The sequence below is a fragment of the Macrotis lagotis genome, chromosome 1 (genome assembly GCF_037893015.1).
Source record: "Macrotis lagotis isolate mMagLag1 chromosome 1, bilby.v1.9.chrom.fasta, whole genome shotgun sequence".
In the NCBI taxonomy this organism is placed as follows: domain Eukaryota; kingdom Metazoa; phylum Chordata; class Mammalia; order Peramelemorphia; family Peramelidae; genus Macrotis; species Macrotis lagotis.
Window position 1 is genome coordinate 777569366 of NC_133658.1, and position 25269 is coordinate 777594634.

The window sequence follows — 25269 nt, forward strand, 5'->3', positions numbered from 1 at the left end:
GACACGGTAGCCGAAGTCAGGAAGACATGAATTCAGATCTTGTCCCTAGCTATCCTTCTTTTTCATATCAACTGGTATTTGATATGGCCTTCTAATAGAAAAAAATATGGTACTAAAATGATCATGGTGACAATTCCTGGTCAAAGAATGCCTGACTCTTTGTGAGCCCATTGGAGGTTTTCTTGGCAAAGATACTTGAGTGGTTTGTCATTTCTTTTTCCTGCTTTTTTTACAGATGAGAAAATTGAGGCAAACAGGACTAAGTGATCTGTTTAGAGTCATGCAATTAGTAAGTATCTGGGTCACATTTGAACTCAAGTCTTTTTGACTCCAGTTCAAGAAATTATAGGTCTTAGAGAGTTTAAAACATTTAGTACCTAGAGGAATACAGGATGTTGTATGTTGAACCCTTATCATTATCCCTGTCGCCATTAAGCATGATCAATGTTGCATCTGGGATGAGAGTATGCTCCCATATGCCTACATTTCTATGATCATGGGAGCTACTCAATCTCCATCTCAAACAGAACAAGTCAGCATTGTCATTATAGTATAAACAACTGACACTAGCTCATTCTCTCCATACCACAAATTACACTGCCCTCAGAGAAAGAAGTTATTTCTTCTTCAGCCAATCACAGGATGATGTTTAAGAGTATAGTTAGCTAATATAGTAACCAATCATTTTAGCTATAATCAAAACACTACAGAGATAGCTATATTTCAAATAATATAGGGCTTGATTTCTTGGGTTTTAAACCTTGCAAGCCTTGAATTTAAAAAAAAAAAAGAAAAAAATATCTCCACTAAGACTTTTGAGTCCCTGTTTCAACCATATGCTCATTCTGTGGAAACTCTGCTCTAAGGAAAGACAGCCGAGAATAAATGAGTCACTTGTGAATATTACAAGGTGTAAAATGTAGAAACAAAAACTTCACACCTTCATTTCAATGGGAAGCAGTGTTGCATGAGTTTGCAATAATGCAAATCCAGTCTGATGGATTATTTTCAAATTAAAACAGAAGCCAGTGTCATTGCATGCTATTTTCTGTCTTTGTTATGTTCTAATGTGGAATTCATTTGCTGCTTAATAACTCACCATTATGCAAAAACCATGAAATGAAATGAAATATAACAAAAGCTATTGTAAATCTGCCTTTTGAAAATGAAAAAAAGAAGTCAAATAAAGGAATTCCATTTGTAGAAAAATTGCTATAATATTCAACAGAAAGGATTTCTGAAATCATTGTGCATCTGTACACTGCAAAGAATGTTAAATTCAGTGTCGTTATATTAGGATGACATTTAGAGAGAAAATGTAATATATAGTTCTTGCACTGTGTGTGTGTGTGTGTGTGTGTGTGTGTGTGTGTGTGTGTTTGTGTTTGTTTAGGGCTAGAATGCAGGATTGGTTGTCAGGAAGCTTTATTTACCATGATTTACCATGTGCCTACTTTCATCACCATCATCATCCTCATCCTCATTCCCATACTATCCATATATTCCATCTTTCCATCCTTAGCCTTCAAGATTAACAATTCTGTTTCATTAATTGCTATGAAACAGAACATAAATCTAAAACTCATAAATACATATCAAGGATACTGAGTCTAGTATGTGGTACTTATGATGCTTGGACTGTGGTCTCAGATTCAGTTATGTCTGCAGAAACAAAAAGCATTTCTGTGAAATCAAGTTTAAAATAATATTCAAATGGAATCTGCTGTAATGCTGTTGTTGATTCCTCCCAATAAGATACAAAGCAAAGTGGCATCAAGGGGAATGCACTTTCAATGGGGCTACAGTTGACCACAAACCCACTTCTAATACAAGATTATAGAGCAGGATTAGCATCAAATCTGAATACTGTGCAAACTTGTATGTGATTAATTCATGTGAACACAGTTCAACTGGTAACTTCAAGGCTAAGGTCATGAGATACTCCCTTTACATGGCATTAAAAAAACTGCTATGGTAATACATATTCATTGTCTCTTCTCAGCCTGCTGTCTTGCATATTTGCACAAGTAGAAGCATGTCAGAGGATGAGGATATACTAGTGCAAATCCTTTCACTAGTGCAAAAAATATCCAAAAAAATACTCTTCAAAAACCAAAGCATGACAACCTGTTCTTGTCCCACTAACAGTGGACCCCTAGAATTAATGATGTTTAGATATTTTTTGATATCTTTAGTGTCAAGGCTCATCTGGCAAAAAAACTCTTTTCAAAATGCAGTAACTTGAATTTATTTTGAGGAGTTTTAACTCCAAGATTGGAAAGAACCTACCTGGACTCAAAGAAGCATACTCATCTCCAGATAGGTAGATATTCACAGAAACACAAACTATACTACCACCTACATATGCCTGTGTGCGTGTGTATTTGTGTTATGTGGAGAGATTTCTAGTTAATTCAAATTTTGCCCCATTATATTTAATTATAGTATCCATTGTCTGTACTTACAAACCATTGTCTGCTTTTAACCACAGGGTTCCAAGGGTACTTACCACAAGAGAATAATAAATCTTGAATCCTGGTTTAGCCACAAAATAGTCATCTGATTTGAAGGTTATCTTTATTTGGTTTGTTCTTGACGTTATCCTTGGAGGGACCTCCTTTTGTCCACACCACCGTCCTCTTATAACAGTACTGGTTTCAGATATATCTTCAACCTCCACAAAGTCATACCTAGGATTAAATGAAAGGGTAAGTTATTTAAAAAACAAACAAAACATTAAGCAAGCTTTTGAAAATACCAACTGTGCTAAGCAATGAAGATAAATGGATGCTAAATATTAGGACTAAACATTTGGAACAAAAAAATGTTTAAGAAAGCTCTAAATATAATCTAGTTACTGATTGTGAACTTGAAATAAGCACTAGTTATTTGGGTGTGAACCCTTCACACACACACATATATATATATATATATATATATATATATATACACATATATATATTTAATCTTTTGATTAACATTTATATTCTCTTTCTTCCTCCTCCCTCCCTTATTTCAGAAGAAAAAAACAAGATGCTTGTAATAAATATTCAGAGTTGAGAAAAACAAATTCCCATTTTTGATATGTCTAAATGTTTATGTCTCATTCTGCATATTGAATCCTTCACCTTTCTGTTACAAAGTTGGGGAGGGTATATATCAGCATTGGTACTCTGGAATCATGGTTGAATCATTACATTGATTAGAAATTTTTTAAAGTTGTATGTCTTTACAATATTGTTACAGCAGAAATTGTTCTGATTCTGTTTACTTTGATCTGCATCAGTTCATGAAAGTCTCTCCAGGTTTGTCTGAAATCAACTCTTGTAATTTTTAGGAGACAATATTAAAAATGTAAAACATTTTATTTGTTTGGATATAGTTGAGTATGAGCAAGTTGGACTTATGAAAACAATGTTTCAGATAATGAAACAAGGGGAAATCCTGAATAAGACTTTTTTGGTTATTTGAGGTAAACCTATAAATCAGCTGAGTAGAAACCCCATTGTTCTCTCTCTCTCTCTCTCTCTCTCTCTCTCTCTCTCTCTCTCTCTCTCTCTCTCTCCTTTAAAATTTTATTTGAGTTTTACAATTTTCCCCCTAATTTTCCTTCCCTCCACCACCATGCCCTCACAGAAAGCAGTCTGTTAAGTCTTTACAATGTTTCCATGGTATACATTGATCTAAGTTGAATGTGATGAGAGAGAAATCATATCCTTAAGGAAGAAAAATAATTACATAGAAAGATAACTTTTTTTTTTCCTGAATGAAAGATAATAGTCTTTGGTCTTTGTTCAAACTTGACAATTCTTTCTCTGAATACAGATGATATTCTCCATTGAAGATACTCCCAAATTGTTCCTGATTGTTGCACTGATGGAATGGGCAAGTCCATCAAGGTTGGTCATCACCCCCTATGTTGCTGTTAGGGTGTACAGTATTTTTCTAGTTCTGCTCATCTCACTTGGCATCAGTTCATGCAAATCCCTCCAGGCTTCCTTGAATTCCCATCCCTCCTGGTTTCTAATGGAACAGTAATGTTCCATGACATACATATACCACAGTTTGCTAAGTCATTCCCCAAATGAAGGATATTTACTTGATTTCCAATTCTTTGCTACCACAAACAGGGCTGCTATGAATATTTTTGTACAAGGGATGTTTTTACTCTTTTTAATTATCTCCTCAGGGTATAGATGCAGTAGTGGTATTGCTGGATCAAAGGATAAGCACATTTTTGTTGCCCTTTGGTCATAGTTCCAAATTTCTCTCCAGAAAGGTTGGATGAGTTCACAGCTCCACCAACAATGTAAGTGTCCCAGATTTCCCACAACCCTTCCAACAATGATCATTCTCCTTTCTGGTCATATTGGCTAGTCTGAGAGGTATGAGTAACTCAGAGAAGCTTTAATTCGTATTTCTCTAGTAAGTAATGATTTAGAGCATTTTTTCATATGACTATGGATTGCTTTGATCTCCTCATCTGTAAATTGCCTTTGCATATCCTTTGACCATTTGTAAAATTGGAAATTGTTTTTTTTAAATTTGACTCAGTTCTCTGTATATCTTAGAAATGAGTCCTTTGTCAGATACATTAGTTGTAAAGATTGTTTCCCAGTTTACTGCATTTCTTTTGATCTTGGTTACAGTGGTTTTGTCTGTGCAAAAGCATTTTAATTTAATGTGATCAAAATCATCTAATTTGCTTTTAGTGATGTTCTCCATCTCTTCCTTAGTCATAAACTACTTCCCTTTCCATAGATCTGACAGGTAAACTACTCCTTGATCTTCTAGTTTGCTTATAGTATTGTTTTTTTTATGTCTAAATCCTGTATGCATTTGGATCTTATCTTGGTATAGGGTGTGAGGTGTTGGTCTAATCTAAGTTTCTTCTATACTAACTTCTAATTTTCCCAGCAGTTTTTATATCAAAGAGAGAGTTTTTATCCCAATAGCTGGACTCTATGGGTTTATCAAACAGCAGATTACTGTAATTGTTTCCTGCTATTGCAACTAGTCTATTCCATTGGTCTATCACTCTATTTCTTAGCCAATACCATGCTGTATTATTTCTTTTTTTTTAGGTTTTTGCAAGGCAAATGGGGTTAAGTGGCTTGCCCAAGGCCATACAGCTAGGTAATTATTATGTGTCTGAGATCGGATTTGAACCCAGGTACTCCTTACTCCAATGTTGGTGCTTTATCCACTATGCCACCTAGCCGCCCCCGTATTATTTCTTGAAAAATGAAGTCCATGCTCTTTTTGTGGCTGTGACTTTCTGCATTTGAAGGAGTTATTTTCTTCAGAGAGCTTTTTTTTTAATCCCCTTTTCTAGCTGGCCAATTCTGCTTTTTTAAGGCATTCTTTTCCTCATTTGCCTTTTGTGTTGCTTTTTCCATTTGGCCTAGACTGGCTTTTAACATATTATTTTCTTCAGTATTTTTTTTTTCTTTAGCCAAACTGCTCTTTTGGCTTTCATGATTTTATCTGCATTGCTCTCATTTCTCCTCCCAGTTTTTCCTTCACCTGCCTTACTTGCTTTTCAAATTCTTTTTTGAGCCCACTTTCTATTTTTCTTAGAGGCTTTGGATGCAGAAACTTCAAGTTTGTCATCTTCTGAATCTTCCATGGGATCAAAGTAACTTTCTATGGTCAGATTCTTCTTTTCCTATTGTTTGCTCATTTCCTTAGCCTAAGACCAATTTACCACACTTCCAAGGCTTTGGGTGGTTTTGGGGACACCCCATTGGGACTTTTATTCCTTTTATTCCTCTCTTGTCTGTGTTTTGATATGTAGATGACTACAGGGGCTCCCCTCTCTTCTGTAGCTCTGAGGAGGGTCCCTGCTCAGCTATCTTTGTGTGGAAGCCCAAACTGCAACCTGGATCTGAATTTGGGCAAACAGCTGAGTCCTGCCCCAGGTAGAACAGAGAGATTTCTACAATCCCCCCCTACCCTCTTACCATGGGCTGCAAACTGGCTTCTCTAATTCCCGCTGCAGGTTCTCAACACAGGACTGTTCTGAGGCCAGTGCTCCCAAACTCTGGTGCAGCCGAGTTTTCTCACTGCCCCTTCAAACTGTTCCTGGTGATCCCTGGGCTTTGCTGTAGCTGCTGTTTTTTCCCAACCCCCTGTCCCAGTGAAACACACCTTTCTCATGAAACTTCTAAGTTGTTTTGGACTGGGAAATTGTATCACTCAGTGTTTCTGTGGATTCTGTCCCTCTAAATTTTGTCTAGAGTCATAATTTGACAGCTTTTGGAGTTTTTTTGGGGAACAAGTTTCAGGGAAATCCTGCCTTCATGCTGTCATATTGGCTCCAACTCCTAACATATACATTGAAAAGCTGATATAGAAGTTCCTCTGTTCTATATGGTTTTTTTTTTGTATTCTTCTACTCCTCAAAAACGAAAACAAAGCAAAACCCAATAGTTTACCATATAACTGGATATTCTACAGTACACTTTCATCTCAACATGATTAACCATCAACATGCTATGTCTGAACATGAGCACTGCTTACCATTAAAAAGCAGAGAGACTCATCATTTTAATGATATGATAAGAACTATTTGACAAAATTTTTTGAGAAAACTAGAAAATAGTATGGCAAAAACTAGGCATAGACCCCGATCTTAAAACCTATAGTAAAATAATGTCAAAATGGGTACAGGATTTAGACATAAAGTGCGATATCATAGATAAATTAATAGACCACAAAATACTCTAGCTATTTGATCTATGGAAAAGGGACAAATTTATGACTAAACAAGAAATAGAGTACAATATAAACTGCCAAATGATTTTGAATATATTAAATAAAAAAGTTTTGCACTAATATAATCAGTGCTACCAAAATTGGAAGAAACGCAGAAAGCTGAGAAACAATTTTCACAACTGGGAGTCCTGATAAAGGTCTTACTTCTTAAATATATAGAGAACCGCATCAAATCTGTAATGTTGCATGTCATTCCCGAATGGATAAATAGTTAAAGGAATGTGAATAGATAATTTGCAAATGTAGAAATTAAAGCTATATATAATCATATGACAAAAATACTCCAAATCCTTATTGATTAGATAAATGAAAATTAAAACAACTCTGAGGAATCACCTCATACCTATCAGATTGGCTAAGATGACAAAAAGGGAAAAGGATCAATATTGGAGAGGTTGTGGGAAGATTGGGGCATTGATGCATTGCTGGTGGAGTTTTGAATGGATCCAACCATTTTGGAGAGCAATATGGAACTATTCCCAAAGAGCAATAAAAATGTTTCTTCCCTTTGACCCAGCAATTCCAATTCTAGGTCTATATTCAGAAGAATTCATAACATATGGGAAAAATCCCATATGTTTCAAAATATTCATAGCAGCACATTTTGTAGTGGCTAAGAATTGGAAATTGGGGGATGACCATCAATTGGGGAATGGCTAAACAAGTTATAGTACTTGAATACTATGGAATACTATTGTTCTATAAGAAACCATAAATGGTCAGACTCTAGAAAAGCATGGAATGAGTTACAGGACCTGATGCTGAGTGAAGGGAGCAGAACAAAGACAACAATGTACACATTAACAAGAACATTGCCAGATGATCAACTCTGATGGATGCAGCTGCTCTCAGCAGTTCAGAGTTATGGACAATGCTATCTTCATCCAGAGGAAGAAAAATTAAACAAAGCAAAACAAAATATTGTTCAGAATATGATGAACAACACTACATTCAAGTTTTTTAAGAAACATATCTCTCACGTATTTCTTTTCTTTAATCCTAACTCCTGATACCAAAAATAGCTAAACTGTAAACGTTCTTAACAGAAATGTGTAAGTGTAATATTAACCTGACTCTTCACCATTGAGGAAAGGAGGGTGAGAAGGGAGGGCTGAAGGAAATTTTGTAACTTAGAAATATGCATTGGCATGTGTATGAATGTTAAAAATTTCATACTATTTTTGGAAAAGTAAAACATCAATAAAAATAAAATAAAAACAATAAAAAGAATAAAATTTAACTCAACAAAAATGACTTGAGTTTCATGCCACATCACTATTTTAATAGCTGCTTAAAAGAGAAGAGCACCAACATACTAAGAGGACTCTCCATGTCATATCTATGGGAAAACATGGACAAGCAATCACATACGATGTACAGACATGGATTGGTCAGAATCTACATTTTTAAAGTTAATACCCATATCAAAGCCACAAATCCCTTGAAACACTGGGAATTCATGATCATTCCCTGTCTTCTTGCTTCTCTTTCCCCCCAAAATAATAAAGAAAATTGCTACAAGATAGACAAAAGCCTCAAGGTTGGCCCTATTTATTTTCTATGTAAATAAGAACTTACTGTTCTTGTGTACATTATTCTTTTCATCTTGCTATACATTACCCTCTGTAGTCCCAGAAAATAATAGTCACTGCTGTTATTCTCAGAAAAAGAGGAGCACAATAAAAACTGTCTGTATTATAATCATGCAACAAAGGACAGTCAAATTTGAGACACCTAGCTTTTATTATTCACAGGAAGATAAGCCTGCTGAAATGGTTTAACTGTTCAGTAGTTCATTGGTAATGCAGAACAAGTGTGGGCAGTAAAGTACCAAAAAGTCCTTTTCCAAGTCCTATAAATGCTAATTAAAAGAACAAGATACTATGAACAAACAATAAAAAAATCAACCACCTCACAGTGTACATTAAATATGCTAAAAAAATAAGACAAACAGACCACAGCAAAAAAAAATCCCCCCCCATCTCCCCCCCACCCCAATTCCTTACTGCTGGCCTAAGAAGGAGAATGTGAAAAAAATATCACTTGAGGATCATATGAGCTATGGGGTTTTCCCAACTTCCTCCTTTTACATGTCTGTGAGCTTATACATGTCTGGGGTCAAGAAATGCAGCAGGGACAGCCACCATTCCCCCCCCCCCCACAAAGGTAGGGAAATCCCATTACTTTGTGTGATTACAATTTAGTTCTAGGGTATTTAAGTTCCACAAAAACCATTAAAAAATAGAAATATTCATTAAACACCAGTTAAGTGCCATACACTATACTATTTTCTACCCTTTCCAATACTAAGCATTGGAAATGCAAGAAAGGGTAGAAAATAGTCCTTCCTCTCAAGGAAGTCATTGTGTAATGCTGAAGACAACAGGTAAACAAGACATTTGCAGGATATTCAATTTGATATATTGGAGAATGACTGGTGGTCTTAAGTATGGATAAATAAATCTAATAATCACTTGCATTGATTAATTACTTAAATCTATAAGAGATATGAGATCACATATGAAATAGTGTAGTGAGAAAAAAAGGAGATAACCCAGAATAGAGCCTTTGAGTAAATAAAAGTTATCCTATGGCAGGTCCCTGAATGTTACAGAAAACTCTATGGCTCCATTATTTAGAAAGTGAGATATTATATGGGCAGGTAATGTGGTATGGTGGATGGAGTGTCAGGTCTAAGATCAAAAAGGACTTATCTTCTTGAGTCCAAATCTAAGACAATTTGGGTGTTGCAAAAAGTTAAACTATCAACTAGGAAAGACAGCTTAAGAAGCTAATGTCTCCCGTTCCATGGAGGACCATCTCCAGTCATCCTGACCCATATCTGGTCATTGAAACTAGATGATTCCAGAGGAGAAAGTGAGGTTGGTGACTTAGCACAGCAGCATCTCACTCAAAACCAATTTACCTGCATGCCATGGCATCACCTCCCTGATGTCATGGGCTTTTCTTCAAGATCCTGGGCAAGTTTCCTCACTTATAAAATGAGCTGGAGAAGGGACTGGCAAACGACTCTGTATCTTTGCCAAGAAAACCCCATTGGGGTAACCACTGAAAAACGACTGAACAACAACAAGATCTTCCATAGTTTGCAAATCTAGTTTCATAAAGAGAAATGATTACTGTCTTTAGATTTCCTTCCATTGAAGAAGTCATAAAACCTGATGAAAATCAGAGAATCTTTAGGTTCTCACTCATTCCACTACACTGAGTGATTCCCATACTATTTTCCAATTCTTGTAATATATCACAAGTACTGAAACTTAAACATAAAACTAACAACAATAATGACCAAAAAACTCCCCCCCCAAATAAACAAACTCTAGGTTTGAGAATTACATTTGTTCATAAGATCAAAAAAGGATATTGGATTTTGCTGGTGTTGCCAGTTTTGTTTTGTTTTAGTGGCATAAAAATCCTGAATTTGAAATCAGAAGACCTGGTTGCACACTCTAGCTTTTCAAATTATTATGTGTGTGACCTTGGTCAAATTACTTTACTTTTCTGAGCTTCAGTTTCATCACCAATTTTTTAAAAATGAAGGATTTAGACTAGATGGTCTACCAACCATAAACCATATGATCCTTGGGCTTCCAATTTCAGAATCGAGTTTGGAATTGCTTTTTCCACTTACCTGCAGATATCATTTTCTGGTTCCTCCAATCCAAACTGATTATCAAAAGCCAGTTGTATCCTGGTTTTCTCCTGGGATTGTAACCTCCATGTGAGTAATAGATTCCTGGGGTAGCTGTTAGGGAATCGAGGACTCTGTATGATGCCATTTCCCATCACCTGGATCATCTCTTCTTTTCGGTACAAGTCTGTGAGGTGATTGCCGGCTGTTAGTAATCACAACTTGTAGAAATTAGTATGATGTTCCAATTATAGGAAAGCAAAATAAAAAAAAAAACAACAGCAACAGTTTATACAGAACATATTCACATTTTTTAAAATCACAGGTTCAAGTTCAAGAAGAGACTTGAGGTTGAAGAAATTAAGGAGTCCTCTCATTTCTGCTTCTTATACTGCTTCCTAAAGTCAACATTGATTTCCAACCACATCTTAATTTAGATGTCTAAATTCATCGCAGAGAAAGCAATATCAGTTATATCTATCTAAGGTTATTGCCTGTGGGAATTGTAAATATTCAGATAATTCCAAATGATTCATTCACCATATTTTCCATGGTCTAAAAATGGGCAGACATTTGTTTGGACTGCTCTCTGTGTCACAAATAGTCAAAGGATTTTAGAGCATTTGATGGTGTCTGAAAATTAAAACTAGATAAAGTTTATCCCCAAAGTCATTAACAACTCACTTACTGCTATTTTTATTCCATTAGTTTCCCTTCTCTCCTCCCATTCTCCAGATTTTTTTTTATATTTTTGACTTATAGGGATTTTTTAGTTTCTCAATAAGGTGGCCATTCAATGCCAATCCCTGAATACCTATACTGACAGAGCAGATTGGAGAGGAGGAGAGGCAAAGAAGTGAAGAGAGGGGGAGAAGATGGATCAAAAGAAAAGGGCAGGGGAGGAGAGTGATCATTTCATTATACCACAATTTCTCCTTTTGCTTTATCTACAAAATGAGGAGGTTGAAAATGTCCAGGGTGCTTTTGTATGGGCAACTAGATGGCTCAGAGAATAGAGTTCTGGGCGGAAGTCAGGATAGACATCTTCCTGAGTTCAAATATTCAGACGTTAATTATTAGATCCTGGGCAAGTCACTTAGCCTTGTTTATCTCAATTGCTTATGTGTAAAATAAATGGAGAAGGAAGTGACAGCCACTCCAATATCTTTGCCAAGACAAACCCAAATGGGTCATGAAGAGTCAACATTAACAGAGTGTGTTTAGATTTAACATACAATGAATTTTTGCATGTTCAAATTTCAATTCAGATTCAAATGTTAGTTACAGGTTGTGCGACCTTTTTTAAGTCACTTAATTTTTTTAAGCCACAACCTTGTCTTCTGTAAAATGGGGATAACAGACAAAACCTCTTAAGTGTGATAGATATTAGATGAGACAATGTATATAAAATACTTCATAAACCTGATAATGCTATAGAAAGAAAAACCACAAAAATAACAATCATACTTAGGACTGACTATAATTGCAATCTGGAGGAAAAAAGTTGTTCAAATGCCAATGATCATGAACCAATTAGGCTTAAGTTGCTATTATTAGTGGTCTGAGGCTAGAGGTAGTGAAAGGAAGGGTTTCTATAATCTACTCTTGAATGTAAAGTCAATTTTGTCTCTGCCATACCTCACTATCTATGTCCCTCCTAAATAACATAAAGAAGATAAAGTTAGAAGCTGGGAAGAAATTTAGTTTAAAGTATCTCTTAAACTTGGCAGTTATCTGAAATTTCCTATTCTTGATAAATTCTCTGCTTGATACCTTAAAGTTCATTTATCAATCTGAACTCAGTGGGAGAGAAGCAGGCATGGTAAAGAATCATGATTTTTGAATAAGTGATGACTTATTCCTCCCTACCTCAGGCTAATAAGATTTGTTTTGCAATCCACCCTAACACCTTTTACTGTCTTGGCAAAAGAAACTTTCTCTTCTTCACCATGTTGAGGAGATTTTATGCCAGACAATATTTTGCCTTTTTCTTTTCCCCCCCTCCCGATTAAAAATAACAGATGGACAGTCTCTTGAGTTTCAAGGGTAGAGAACTACTGAACTACTGGACATTTCTGATGGGTTTTCCACAAGCTAATCAGTCAACTAGTTGAGCCAACATAAATGTATGGAATTATGAGGGTGGTGTTGGTCCTGCTGATAATAATAATAATAATAATAATAATAATAATAATAATATTTACACATCATTTTAAGGTGTACAGAGTATTTTGCACACATTCTTTCATTTGAACTTCACCTTACTTTATAGGGAAGTGCTTTAGATATTATTATCCTCATTTTACAGATGAAGAAACCTCGGTCAAGAGAGGTTAACTTATCCAGGGCAAAAGAACTAGTGGCAGAGAAGCAATTCAAACTCAGTTCTGATTTCTATGTTGAGTACCTATCCGAATGATAAGCAAGGAAGATCAGTGGCTAGAGAGCTGAGTCGAGAGTGAAGAAGGCTTGAATTCAAATCCAGATTCAGACACTTCCTAGTTGCCTGACCATGGGCAAATCACTTCATCTGTTTGTTTCCATTTCTTCATCTGTAAAATGGGCATAATAATAGCAGCTTCCTCCCAGAGTTATGAGGATCAAAGGAGAGGATATTTGTAAAGCCTTTAGCACAGAGCTTAACACATTTAGGTGCTATATAAATGTTAACTATGATTAAGATTATTATCTACACAACAGACCAAATAATCTACATTCCAACCTGCATTCTACCACCTAGGAAACTGTATCATCTTGAAGAAGATCTTAATGTTTCTTGATCACGAATTCATATAATTTGGCCTTCAATGGACTTTGGAAGTCTTTTAGTACTATCCCCTCATTTTACAAACAAGGAAACTGATGATAGAGAGGTGTGGCATGCTCAAGATCCCAAAGGAAGAAAATGACAGAGTTGGGATTTGAAACCCCATCGAATTTTATGCTATACTTTTTGTCTCATTTACAAAATGAAGCTCAAATTTGTTAATGACTTGGATATATCAAGTCATACACACTAGAGAATCTAAGTGAAGGAAAGAAATTTGGATAGATGGTGCTCAGGTAAACATCAAAAATGGCAGCAGATAATTAAGTGCCAAATTCACCCATATATAAGTACTGTAGGAATTAGGACTATTGTAATTACACTAGGCTGATTTGGGTTACCTGTTGTGTGCATTAAACTTAATTCTGTATGCAATAATGTTTACTTGAAGATGGAATCAGATCTGGACAGATAGCAGGGGGAAGATGACAGGCATTCCCAGCAAGAAGAATAAAAAGGAAAAAGTACATAAATGAAAAGGAGGTATTTGTTAGGTATTTATGTAATAAAGATAATTCTGTCCTAACTGCAACAGAGGAATAGCCTAATGAAATAGTGGGTGATAAACTCAGAATCCTAGATGATCAGATAATTTCTAGAGTATCTTATAGTTTTAATCTAAGATCATAATTTTACTAAAAACAAAACTTAGGCTCCTAATTAATGTTATTAGGAACAAAGCCAAGCTAAGAATTTAAGTCTTTTAATGAGCCTAGTTCACTGTATTTTTACTGTGTCACAGTTACTGTGTAGGTGGAATGGGGAAAAAAACGTTTAATAATAAAGAATTTTTCAAGAGAAAAAGAAGGTTAGAATTCAATGGGGTAGGAACTAGGGATACACTTGATGGCTCCAGACCAGGAAAATAATATAATGAAAGTAATATTTTTGGGGAAAACTCATTTGGCAGCTATATTCAAGATGAATCTAAGGGAAAAGAATCTAGCTATTATATCTAGGGACAAGGTTTTTTAATGGCCTGAATTAGAGTGGGAGCAATGTAAAGTGGAGACAAATGACTAGTTATGAAAAATTTCAATAAATATAATAGGCTTTAAGGACTGACTACAGGGATAGGGGTCAATGATGGAGCCTTAGGGATATAATAAGACCATCTTTGTTGTTTTCATTTAACTCCATTTAAACCATCATTTATGATGATGTGTTTTGATGTTTGCTTTTCATAAGTTTTCTTTTTCAATATTAAAGTAAGCATATGTGAGATATAGTAATCAACATGTATGTGTCTATAAACATCTGGTAAATACATGAAAATGCAGATAGGTCACAATATTCTTCTCTTTCAGGTTTAAGGTGAGCATATATAATCAACATGACTGTGTCTATAAATATCTGGTAAATACATGAAAACCCCAATAGGTCAAACTAGCAATGGGGAAAACTTGGTAAATAAACTCATCATTAGTTTATGCTATCATGCATCAATCAAATTAATTGATAGACAAGTTATGTTATTGATTATCAAGCAGAATTTGGATGAAACCAACTAAAACGATAAGAAATTCGTTAGAAACTCCTTGCCTTTAGTTTGACCTTAGATCACAACTGAGGTAAGCTCCTATTCCCCCCACAATTGAAAATCAAACATTTCCCATGTTCACTTAAGGATAATTATGAATGAAATCTTCCAACTTTCTAATCAACCATCTTGAAGGGAGACATACGAAGTTGTGTTGGGTTCTTTGCTCCTGGAGGGGCTATTTGTATTGTTTATTAGATAAGAAAAACTAAAGTTTCCATTCATTTGATTAATAAAATTTCATTGCTTTACTTCAAAGATGGAAGATGCATCAGTAGTTCTATTGCATTTGTTACCAAAAGTAACAGTAAATTGGTTTGCACATGTACCTTAGATTACAGAGTGAAGGAAGTATGGAAGTAGTAGGGGACAGAGGACACAAAAGAGTCAAAATGGAGAGTTTCTTGAAAACCAGGAGAAAAGTGGTCAGTAGTAACAAATAGAGCAAAGAGACCAAGGAGAAGAAGAATAGAGCAAAAGCTATTGAGCTTGGCAATTAGGAGGTCACTGACAGCTACTGAGAGCCATTTCAGTGATGCCTAGAATGAAGAGAGTGACTTATTCTTGCTCTACATTATCTTTCGCTGACTTCTTCTTAAAAGCTATTAACTCACATGCCACATGTAATGGCATTTTGATCTTTATGTTGTGATTTCATCCTGTGCACTAAGGTTAAGACTTATAATTCTTTCCTAATGGAACACCGAAGAAAGGTGGTGTTAACTTCAGACCTTGGATGTGAACCAAATGAGAGGTAACATGCTATATAGTCTTTCACAAGTCCCCCTGATTTATCTGGCCCTTGAGTTTTATTTTATTTTACAAACAAAATCTGACAACTCCCCAAAGTCACAGAATACTATACAGAGAATACAGAGAATAACTAAATGTGATTCTTCCTTCCATAAAAGCAATTTTAGAGTCTCTGCTATTCATGATCTACTTGAACTCCCGAATAACACTGTTTACATTGAATATAACTCTCCACTATTCTTAGCAGGAGAATAATAATAAAGAAGAAAGAGAACAGCATATAAACTTCTGTATTAGATTGTAGCTAAAAGTAAGATACAAAAATACAGTCTTTAACATCAAGTATTCCTTACTCTCTCTGAGACTCCTTCTCCAGCCAATAGCTATATAATGGGGATTCACTGAAAAGATTATGTCATAAATTAGGGAAGTTCTTGAAGTTGATGTGGTAAGATTCAAAATCTATGCTGTGGATTCAATTAAGAGGGAATATTAGACATCTACTTAAAATTTTCTAGTGACAAATGGAAATGAAAAAGGTCTAAATTTTATTATGTAAAAGCAAACTCAATTTCAAACAGATCCTCGACAGTATCCTATCCCTAGAGAAGCAAGGTCTAAGAAGAAATGAAATGAAAAGCTATCCTATTATCTATCCCTCTGCAAAGAGTATAATTCTAACTATGACACTTTAAGGAACAAAGGAAAACCTTTAACCAGCATAAAAATCCATTAAAAAGCATTTTTGTCTATAATTTCATTTAAAGACCCTATAACAGGTTGCTATAATACAGAAGAATTGTGGGGTAAAGGCAGAGAAACAACTCAGAAACCCACGTGCCTAATACAAAGGGACTACAGAGCACATGTTTCTAGGTTTTATTCAGCCTATTACTAGATCAGGAAAGCTGATAACACACTGCCTCTAAAAACTGGTCCCCAACTTGTGGTGAACTCAAAATACATATACCCATATGCCACAATATAGGCATACATACACATATTGGTGAATATATGTGCATATAATATGCACACATATAGTGTGTAAACACATATGTATATACACATATATGACTTGTTTCATTGTTAAACAAATGCATTTGGAAAGGAGCAAGCCTTAGTTCTCTTTCCACCTCATAGGAAAGGCATCTTGCACCCTCATCCAACCTTTTAGCAACCTGCTTTCCATTGTTCATAAGAAGGGTGGTGGTGGTGGTGGGGATACTGAATCAGATTTCTTGTGTTGCCTTTTGCTACAGATGACACTTACTTTGGCTCAGTTAGGCAGATGAAGTTAGAGTCTGGTTGGGAGGATCATCTACTCAAAGATTTAAACCTGGAAAAGACCTTGATTCACTATCCTCCCCATATTGCTTTATCAAAATGCTCTTGTCTCTCATCATGCCTCCCATGGCACCCCCATCTCCCACCTTCTTTTGTAAGGTCTCTTCATCTTATTTCAGTAAGAATTCCTTTATTAGCTCCTCTACTTGAGTCTTAGATGAAATAGTGATCATTTTGACAACCTATCATAAATTCTCCAAATTGCCACCACCATCATCCCTACTCACTCTCTCCTCTTTGAGTTTACATGGTACTGCTCTCTCCTGGTTTTTTTTCTCATTTCTTTGATGGTTCTTTCTCAGTCTTCTTTCATGATTCTTTATGTATATCATATCTTTTAATTATGGGTGTTCACCATGACTCTCTGGGCCAACTTCTTTCAACCAATCAATTATTAAGCATCTACTACTTCACACTTTCCACTGCCTTGGTGATCCCATCAGTTCCCCTGGGGATAATTATCATTTCTACATAGATGACTCCCAGATATATATTCAGCCTTAGTCTTCCTACTGAGCTATAGTCATAAATCTCAGTTGTCATTTAAACATCTCAAACTGGATGTCCTATAGGCATCTCTCCATCTCATGCTCAGTGAAGTGCATTGTCTTCCTATTACCTTCAGGTTAAAAAATATAAAATCCTATGTTTGGTATTTAATCTCTTCACAACTTGACCTCTTCCTACCTTTTTCCACCCTACTCCCACACAATTCATGATCCAGTTTACTTGCAGTTGCTCTAAAATATCTCTGTGTCTTTATACTAACTGTCCCCAATTGAGAGGGATATTTTCTCCCTTCACTTTAATCTTTTAAATTTTCCTGGCTTCCTTCTTGAAGACAGACTTGACTCAAATCCACCTTCTACAAGCCTCTTTCAGTCCCCTTCAGATTAACTTTATCTACTCTATATAACAATTCATTGTCACCTTAGAATATATGCTTCTTGGGGGGCAGATGTTTTTTACCTGTCCAACACCAATTAATTGTGTATGTGAATTTACCAAATAACTTCTGGGACTCATTTATTTCCTCTACAACATGAAGAAATTCAACTTTTTATTAAGATTCTTTTGATTTTTTTATGATATCACTTATTTTTTTCATTACATCACAAGATACAGTGGGAGATTCAAAAGTGTAAGATGTGGTCAGTGCCTCTAAACAATTAATAATTTGAATAGGATTGACACATAACAAAGATGCAATTTGTTTTTTTTTGTTGTTTTTTTTCCCCAAGTAAATGAGGTTAAGTGACTTGCTCAAAGTCACACAGCTAGGTAATTATTAATTGTTTGAGGTCACATTTGAACTTAGGTCCTCCTGAATCCAGGGCCGGTGCTCTATCCACTGCACCACCTAGCCTCCCCTTGCAATTTGTTTTCCAAATAAATAAAAGTATATTGTAGAGCAAAGAATTTGATTTTACATCCCACCTAGAAATCACTTGTTCTCAGTTTCCTCATCTGTAAAAAGAGGGGGATAATGCCCATTTGAAAGGTCATAAATCCAAAACACTTCATAAATCATGTCACTAAATAAATATCAGCTATAGTCACATTTAAAGATGTTTAACATTGTGCCTATTATTCAATCTGCTCTCTGTCCTGGATCTATTGCTTAAAAGAACTATTATTATTCAAATTCATTTTCTAAGCAACTGAAAAAGATATTATTTCCCCAAATGGCTGCTGTAGATCCTGATCAAACTAAACAAATGAATAAACAAACAAACAAATAAATAGATAAATGATGTCAATAGGTTTGGCCAGCTGGTTAGAAGAAGAGAAAACTGAAAAAAAGATATAAAACGAATGCTTATGATTTTCTTGGGAATTTTTGTTTCATTATATAGAAGAAATGGAGGCAGGGAAAGATCAAGAGAGAAGAGAGATCTTAAAAGCTAAAAGAAAAAAAATTATAGTTCTTAATCACAACTGAAAAAAAAAATTGGAATTAAGCTAAAAATAGCCCACATTTTAACAGGGTTAGGAAAGAAAGGACAAAAACATGAGTTAAGTTTTATAAAATTCAATTTCATTGTCAAGAATGAAGTTGATGCTTTTTAGACATGGTAACATTGCAGGGGTGGAAATGGGGAGGTGTTGACAAGAAACATATCTTAAGAGTTTTGCAGGAATTTTTGGATTAGATGGTCATTGTCAAAGGGTTCCACTAAAGACATTTTCTCTTCATGGTGCATCTTACCTTCCATGTGGCCATACCAGATGTATCATACTGAATATGGGATGATCAACAGAGAAAGGAAAAAAAGGAAGGATATCAATGGGGGAGTTATAGTGTGACATCTTTGGGTAGCTTTAATGAGTCATATATGTATGCCTTCATCTGATTGACTAGTTCTCAGTCCACACATTTGCCTAAATTTTGTTACTGAACCCACAAGGTTGTAACAGTGGCCAGTTCTCTATTATGCACATTGAATAGTGTATATTATGATTATTAATACATACTGAAACAATCTTAGCACTTTCATCTAGAGGAAAGAGCAACAATGCTAATCACTAAGTGTTCGAACCAATTCCTTCATTCATTCAACATCTATTAGGGACCTACAATGAAGGAAAACATAATGATAATTAGAATATATCTCTTATCCTTAAGGATAAGCACAGAGAGAAAGTGTTTATCTATACAAATATGCAATATACAATATATAACGATAGTAAATATATAATGACTACAACACACTATAAATTATAGTTGGACTAGAAAGTGCCCTGGGATACCTGGGAGATCATCTTAGCCTTGAGATCAGCACTTAGCACCTGGCACATATGCTAACAGCAATATAACAAAGCCCTTCTGAAACCTAGGAATTTATCTGCCATACATAAAGAAACATTTTCTGATAAGTACTTGAAGGAAAAGAAAATAGAAAGAACAAAAAGGAAGACATTGTGATAAAGAGTGAGGCTTGTAGTTCATCCTAGAATACATAGGTCAATCTTGGTAGAACCCAAGACTCTATTTTGTGTTTTATTTAATTAGAAAATTTTTCTATAAATTATCTCCTAGGTTGAAAAAGTATTGGGTCAGGTTCTCACCATGTGTAACTTTTCAAGGGAATTGTGAAAGATGAAAATTAGGCCATTATCAACACAGATGGGTTAAAATCTGCTTGTAAGCTTATTCAACATTCTTCTTCCTGATGTTTCCCAAGGTACTGATGTTTGGAAGCAATGAGCCAAATGATTTTTGTCGTTCTAAGTGGGACATATTTTATTTCATTTAAGGGATTTTCATCCAACACCTGGCATGACAACTGCTAAAGGGAGTTCAATTTTCACAGAACTCATAATCAAATTTTCTCCAGCAAAACAAGTTTACAACTCTATGACTAGAAACTCAAGAGCAAAGGTCATCAGGCAGTTATTTGGAATTCTCAAGCAGAGATTTTCTTACAGACACAAAAAAAGAAAATAAGTAAACTTCTTCTAAGATTGCGGCATACCTGGGGTATGTGAATAGGCTGCTGGTAGAGTGGGTTTGAGTAATATATCCAGAGACATATGCTTCGTCCAGGTACTGTCCATCTATTTGACTCTAATTTCATCTGTTGATGATTCTTAAATTTTTTCCTGACATAGTAACCTCAGATCAATTTTTTGGAGGATAATCACTCCATAATTCCCTAGGTTGAATGTTATTTTCTTTAAATAAATGAACCCACAAAATAATAAATAGTTTTAGGGAAAGTATTTTTGATAAATTATCCTAAATACTTTTTGATTCACTGTTTTACCTGGAGAGTAATTATGCTCCAAATATTATTCATAAGGATCTTACAATAGGCAGTAAGTTTCCCTCCCCCCACCTTGTTTGGGAAGGCAGGAAAGAAAAGCAGTAGATGGGCCTTTTTTGCATTTTTTTATCTGTAAGTCTCCATGTAAATAAGAAGATAAAAGGACTGATTTCATGTAATGGAAAAAGTCTAACCAATATTTTAGAGGTGGGTCACCTTGAAAAGTGACATTATGGAATTATTTACCTGGTCAAAATGAATATAGGTCTGGTTCTTAAATAACTAAAAGCAGAGTGAAAATGAATCACATCTCATGACAACTACTTTACATTTCCTTTCACAAAAGAAAAATTCATTATATGTAATTTAAAGCCTAATGAATGCCCTTAATGCCCCTGAAGTCCTTTTGGAGCTGAAATAGTATATACAATGTCTGTGTACCTTGTATTTTTCTTATTAATATGTTTAGTATAATTTGCATTATGCCTTTTTATGTATAGCTTGTTACTGTGCAGGTTTTGATAAAGCAACTGTCTAGAATCCCAGACAGGATAATATCTGAAAAGTATTTTGCAAATTGTACAGTGTTAGACAACTATATGTGATGATGATGATGACGATGACAATGGGGATGATATGGGGTTTGAGTAAAACCCTCAAACTCACACTTCATCGCTCTACAATTTCCTATTTCTGCTGAAATTTACACCACCTTTCCAGTTACCTAAGTTTGTGATTTCAGAACTATCTTTGGTTCTTCCTTTTTCCTCATCCCTTACAGATCACTTTTGAAGTCTAATTGATTTTACTCAGTACAACATCTCTCACATTTGTCTTTTTCTTTCCACTCACATGTTCACCTCAGGCCTTCACTTTCTCTCCAGTGGATTTTTTCAATGAGTTCCTTCAAACACTTTCCCAGTTTATAGTCTCTTCCCCTTCCAATTCATCTTCTGTACAGCCACAAAATAATCTTTTTTTTTCTTTTAGGTTTTTGCAAGGCAAATGTGGTTAAGTGGCTTGCCCAAAGCCACACAGCTAGGTAATTATTAAGTGTCTGAGACCGGATTTGATTTCAGGTACTCCTGACTCCAAGGCTGGTGCTCTATCCACTGTGCCACCTAACCACCCTTAAAATAATCTTTTTAAACATAAATTTAAGTCACTCCCCTACTAAAGAAACTTCAGTGATCCCTCTCCATGACCAAGATTAAAAAAACAAAACAAACAAAAACCTGACTCCTCAGTTTGACATTTAAAACTTTTTACAATCTGACTAGTCCAACTTTCCAGGAATTTTGCATGCTATTTTCTTTCTCCCTCGCTATATTATAGTCAAACCATAATCTGGAAACTTATTCTAAATATGATATTACTTCTTTTTCTTCTCCTCCTTTGAAAAGGCTGGGATGCATCTTGAAATCCTAACCTTCCTGCAAGGCTTAGCTCCTGTGATATCTTCTCAGATAATCATTTTCTGCTTGCTGTCTTTGTTAGTGCTATTATCCTCCTTAAAATGTCACAAGACACTTATCTCTTCTTATATATGAATGTAAATTCTTTCAAATTGGATAGAGTTTTTTCATTTTGTTTTGTAGTCTCAGAATTGGTCACTATTATATATAGTAGATGTTCAACAAATGCTTGTTAATGAATGTTTATTTAGGTGATAGATAAGAATTGCAAACATGAAATTTTTGCAATTACATCATACAGAAATTAGGTAATCTATCTACCCTGGAGACTATAGTCAATTCAAGATTGACTCAGGCAAGAAGTCTGGAGATAGCTTGGGAATTGCAGGTTAAAATTTTAGTATGAGTATTTACACCTCAGAAATTTGGCAAATATTACAGATCAGGGCTTGATTTATTGTTTTTTTTTTTTTTGATTGTCTAGATATGAGAAAATGATAGAGAAAATATATTTTTTTTTGGAGATTTTTTTTTTAGGCTTTTGCAAGGCAAATGGGGTGAAGTGGCTTGCCCAAGGCCACAGGGCTAGGTAATTATTAAGTGTCTGAGCCTGGATTTGAACCCAGGTACTCCTGACTCCAGGGCTGGTGCTTTATCCAATACACCACCTAGCTGCCCCAGAGAAAATATTAATAATGCAGATTAAATCGAGATGTTGTGTTTTATGTGGGTAGGTGTGTCTCCCCCAGCAAGTTGGTTGTTGAACATTTATTTGCCTGCATATCTCTGGTTAGAGGCCATTTCAACAACCATCAGAGTGGAAGACTATACTATATTATATGACTTCTGGTCTTCTTCAGGTTCCATAGAACAATCATCCCAGCATTTTTGCAAGATAAACTATAAGGCTGCCATCTTTCTGATGTACAGTGAACTTGCTTCAGTATCTTTCTACACAAATGTCTACCCTGGCAGCCATGGAAGAATGTAGTGACCCTGCAAAGAATTTCCTATAATGTTATGCTCCTATTACTGCCTGCCTTCATTAATAAATCCTGGTGTGAGATGGCTACTTGGAATTTAATAGCTCATTCATTCAATATTAGTCAATTCAATAATTTCACTCATGGAAATATCTCAGACCACCCTAGCCTTAAGTAGTCTCTCCATCTTCTAAAAAACCAATTATTATCTGTACCCTTTACTTGGCATTAATAATAGGAGATGAAAATATTTTATATTTCTAAAGTACTGTGAAATGTATAAGGATTGTTTGTACATATTATCTTAATTAATCCTAATGACAACCTTGTGAGGTAGATAATGCAAGTATTATCTCAGAATCACAGCATATCAGAGTTGGCAGAGACCAGAGCAACATTTTTTAAGTGCAACCTGTATCTGAACCATGATCCCCTTGATAAGTTAATAGCCTGGATGGTGGTAACAGTGGCAATTAGGCTACATTTAAGCTTGTTTTTGCCTTTTAATTTTATGCTCTGAATTGAGGATCAGCCCTCATATTGCCTGTTACTTTTCACAGTATCTTGCATACAACAGTTTTTCAATAAATGTTTAGTTATTTATTTGATTTTGCAATCAAGAAAGATCAGTATTCTAAAGTTATTTTTAAAATTCTCTATACATCTTTTCACCTTAGTCACTGATATTTATTGAGATAACTTCCTCATGAGAATTGTTTCCCATGAATACTTAAGTGGAATGAATACTTCTTCCCTCATTCCATGTAAACCTCCCAATTTACATAATTCTGAGCACTGGAAAGTTAGATTCAGTGTGCATATATTTTCTATTCATTAACATGAACTATCTATTCTTTTTCATGATATGAAGAGGACTGTGGTCTCATAAAATCTAGAGAGAAAGCTACAATAAGTCTTACCAAAAAGCTTTAAGAATAGGCTTAATGGGGCAGCTAGGTGGCCTAGTAGATAGACCACTGGCTCTGGAGTCAGGAAGACCTGAGTTCAAATTCCACCTCAGACACTTAATTGCCTAGCTGTATGACCTTGGGCAAGTACCAACTCCATTGCCTTAAATAAATAAAATAAAATAAAGAATAGGCCTGATGCCCAAAATTCAATCCATTGTTTCAAGAACAATTCAATTATATTCTCAAAAGACTGACTATGAGGTAATGAAGGCTTCTGCTATAGCAACTCATTAAGACCATCTACTAATAGAATGCTCTAGTCTGAACTGATGGAGGAAATCTCCCCTCTGACAAAATCATGGAACACTGAAGCACTGAAGGAGCCCCCAGGACACAGATTCCAAAAAGAATTCACTTTTTCTTTATCTTCATGTCAGTCCAGTGAGAGATGGCTATGTGAGAACAAAGCAAATCGGTAAAAATCTGTCAGACATGAAAAAATAGTGAAGATAGAGCAAGGGGCCTTGATAGAAAACAGGAAATGAAGTCTAAAACTTAGTGTCTGAATTCCTTTAAAGGGAGCTACATGGTAGAGTAGATAAAGCCTCAGGCAAGAATCCAGAGGACTCTAGTTTAAATCTGGCTTTAGACATTAGGAAAGGTTACTGGAGTACTTTGCCATTTCCTTTTCTAGCTCATTTGATAGATGAGGAATCTGAGGCCAAAAGGGTTAAATGACTTGCCCAGGGTCACACAACTAGTGAATGTCTGGAGGACTCCCTGACTCCCAAGGTCTAGGGCTTTATCCTGATACCAGGTCTGGCATTCTATCCACTGGAGCAAAATGGAAAAGGTACTAATGGGTTAAGCTTATTTCCCCACTAAATCATTTCAAAGCTAGCTAGCAAGCTTAAAAAAAAATCTTTCAATGATTATTAAATGTCTTCTCTGTGTATTGCATTATACTAGACATTGGGAGAGACACAAAGTTAAATATGATAGGCCGGCTGCTCCCAAGGAGTATATAAACTAGAATGAGAAATTAATATATGTATATGTATATAAATATGAATGTAATAAATGTATAACATAACAAAATATTAATCAGGGGAGGGGATAATAATTATGAATATTTAGTGAATATTAAAAACAGGATTTTTTGGTTTCTATTTTGTGTATGGTTCATTCTACTGGGAGTAGAAACATATTGAAAGTAATGGTGACTATTTCTACAGAATTCACACATTATGGATAATCCAGTATTCTTTTCCAAGACCAGAGGATATGAAATTTGGAGGTA

The 25269-nt window shown here is 35.3% G+C and overlaps 1 protein-coding gene across 3 annotated transcripts in view; it reads right to left on the bottom strand.

Annotated features, from left to right (window-relative positions):
* The window catches only part of PDGFD (platelet derived growth factor D), a 294021-nt gene that overhangs the window by 95162 nt on the left and 173590 nt on the right, over positions 1–25269 (bottom strand). For 2 of the 3 annotated variants that reach the window (XM_074216573.1, XM_074216570.1), the window contains exons 2-3: positions 10430–10634; positions 2510–2690 (exon numbers count right to left, since the gene is read on the bottom strand). In XM_074216573.1, coding sequence (XP_074072674.1) covers positions 2510–2690; positions 10430–10634 — 386 coding nt within the window. The remainder of the gene's footprint in view (positions 1–2509; positions 2691–10429; positions 10635–25269) is intronic. The other variant, XM_074216572.1, reaches the window with a different exon arrangement.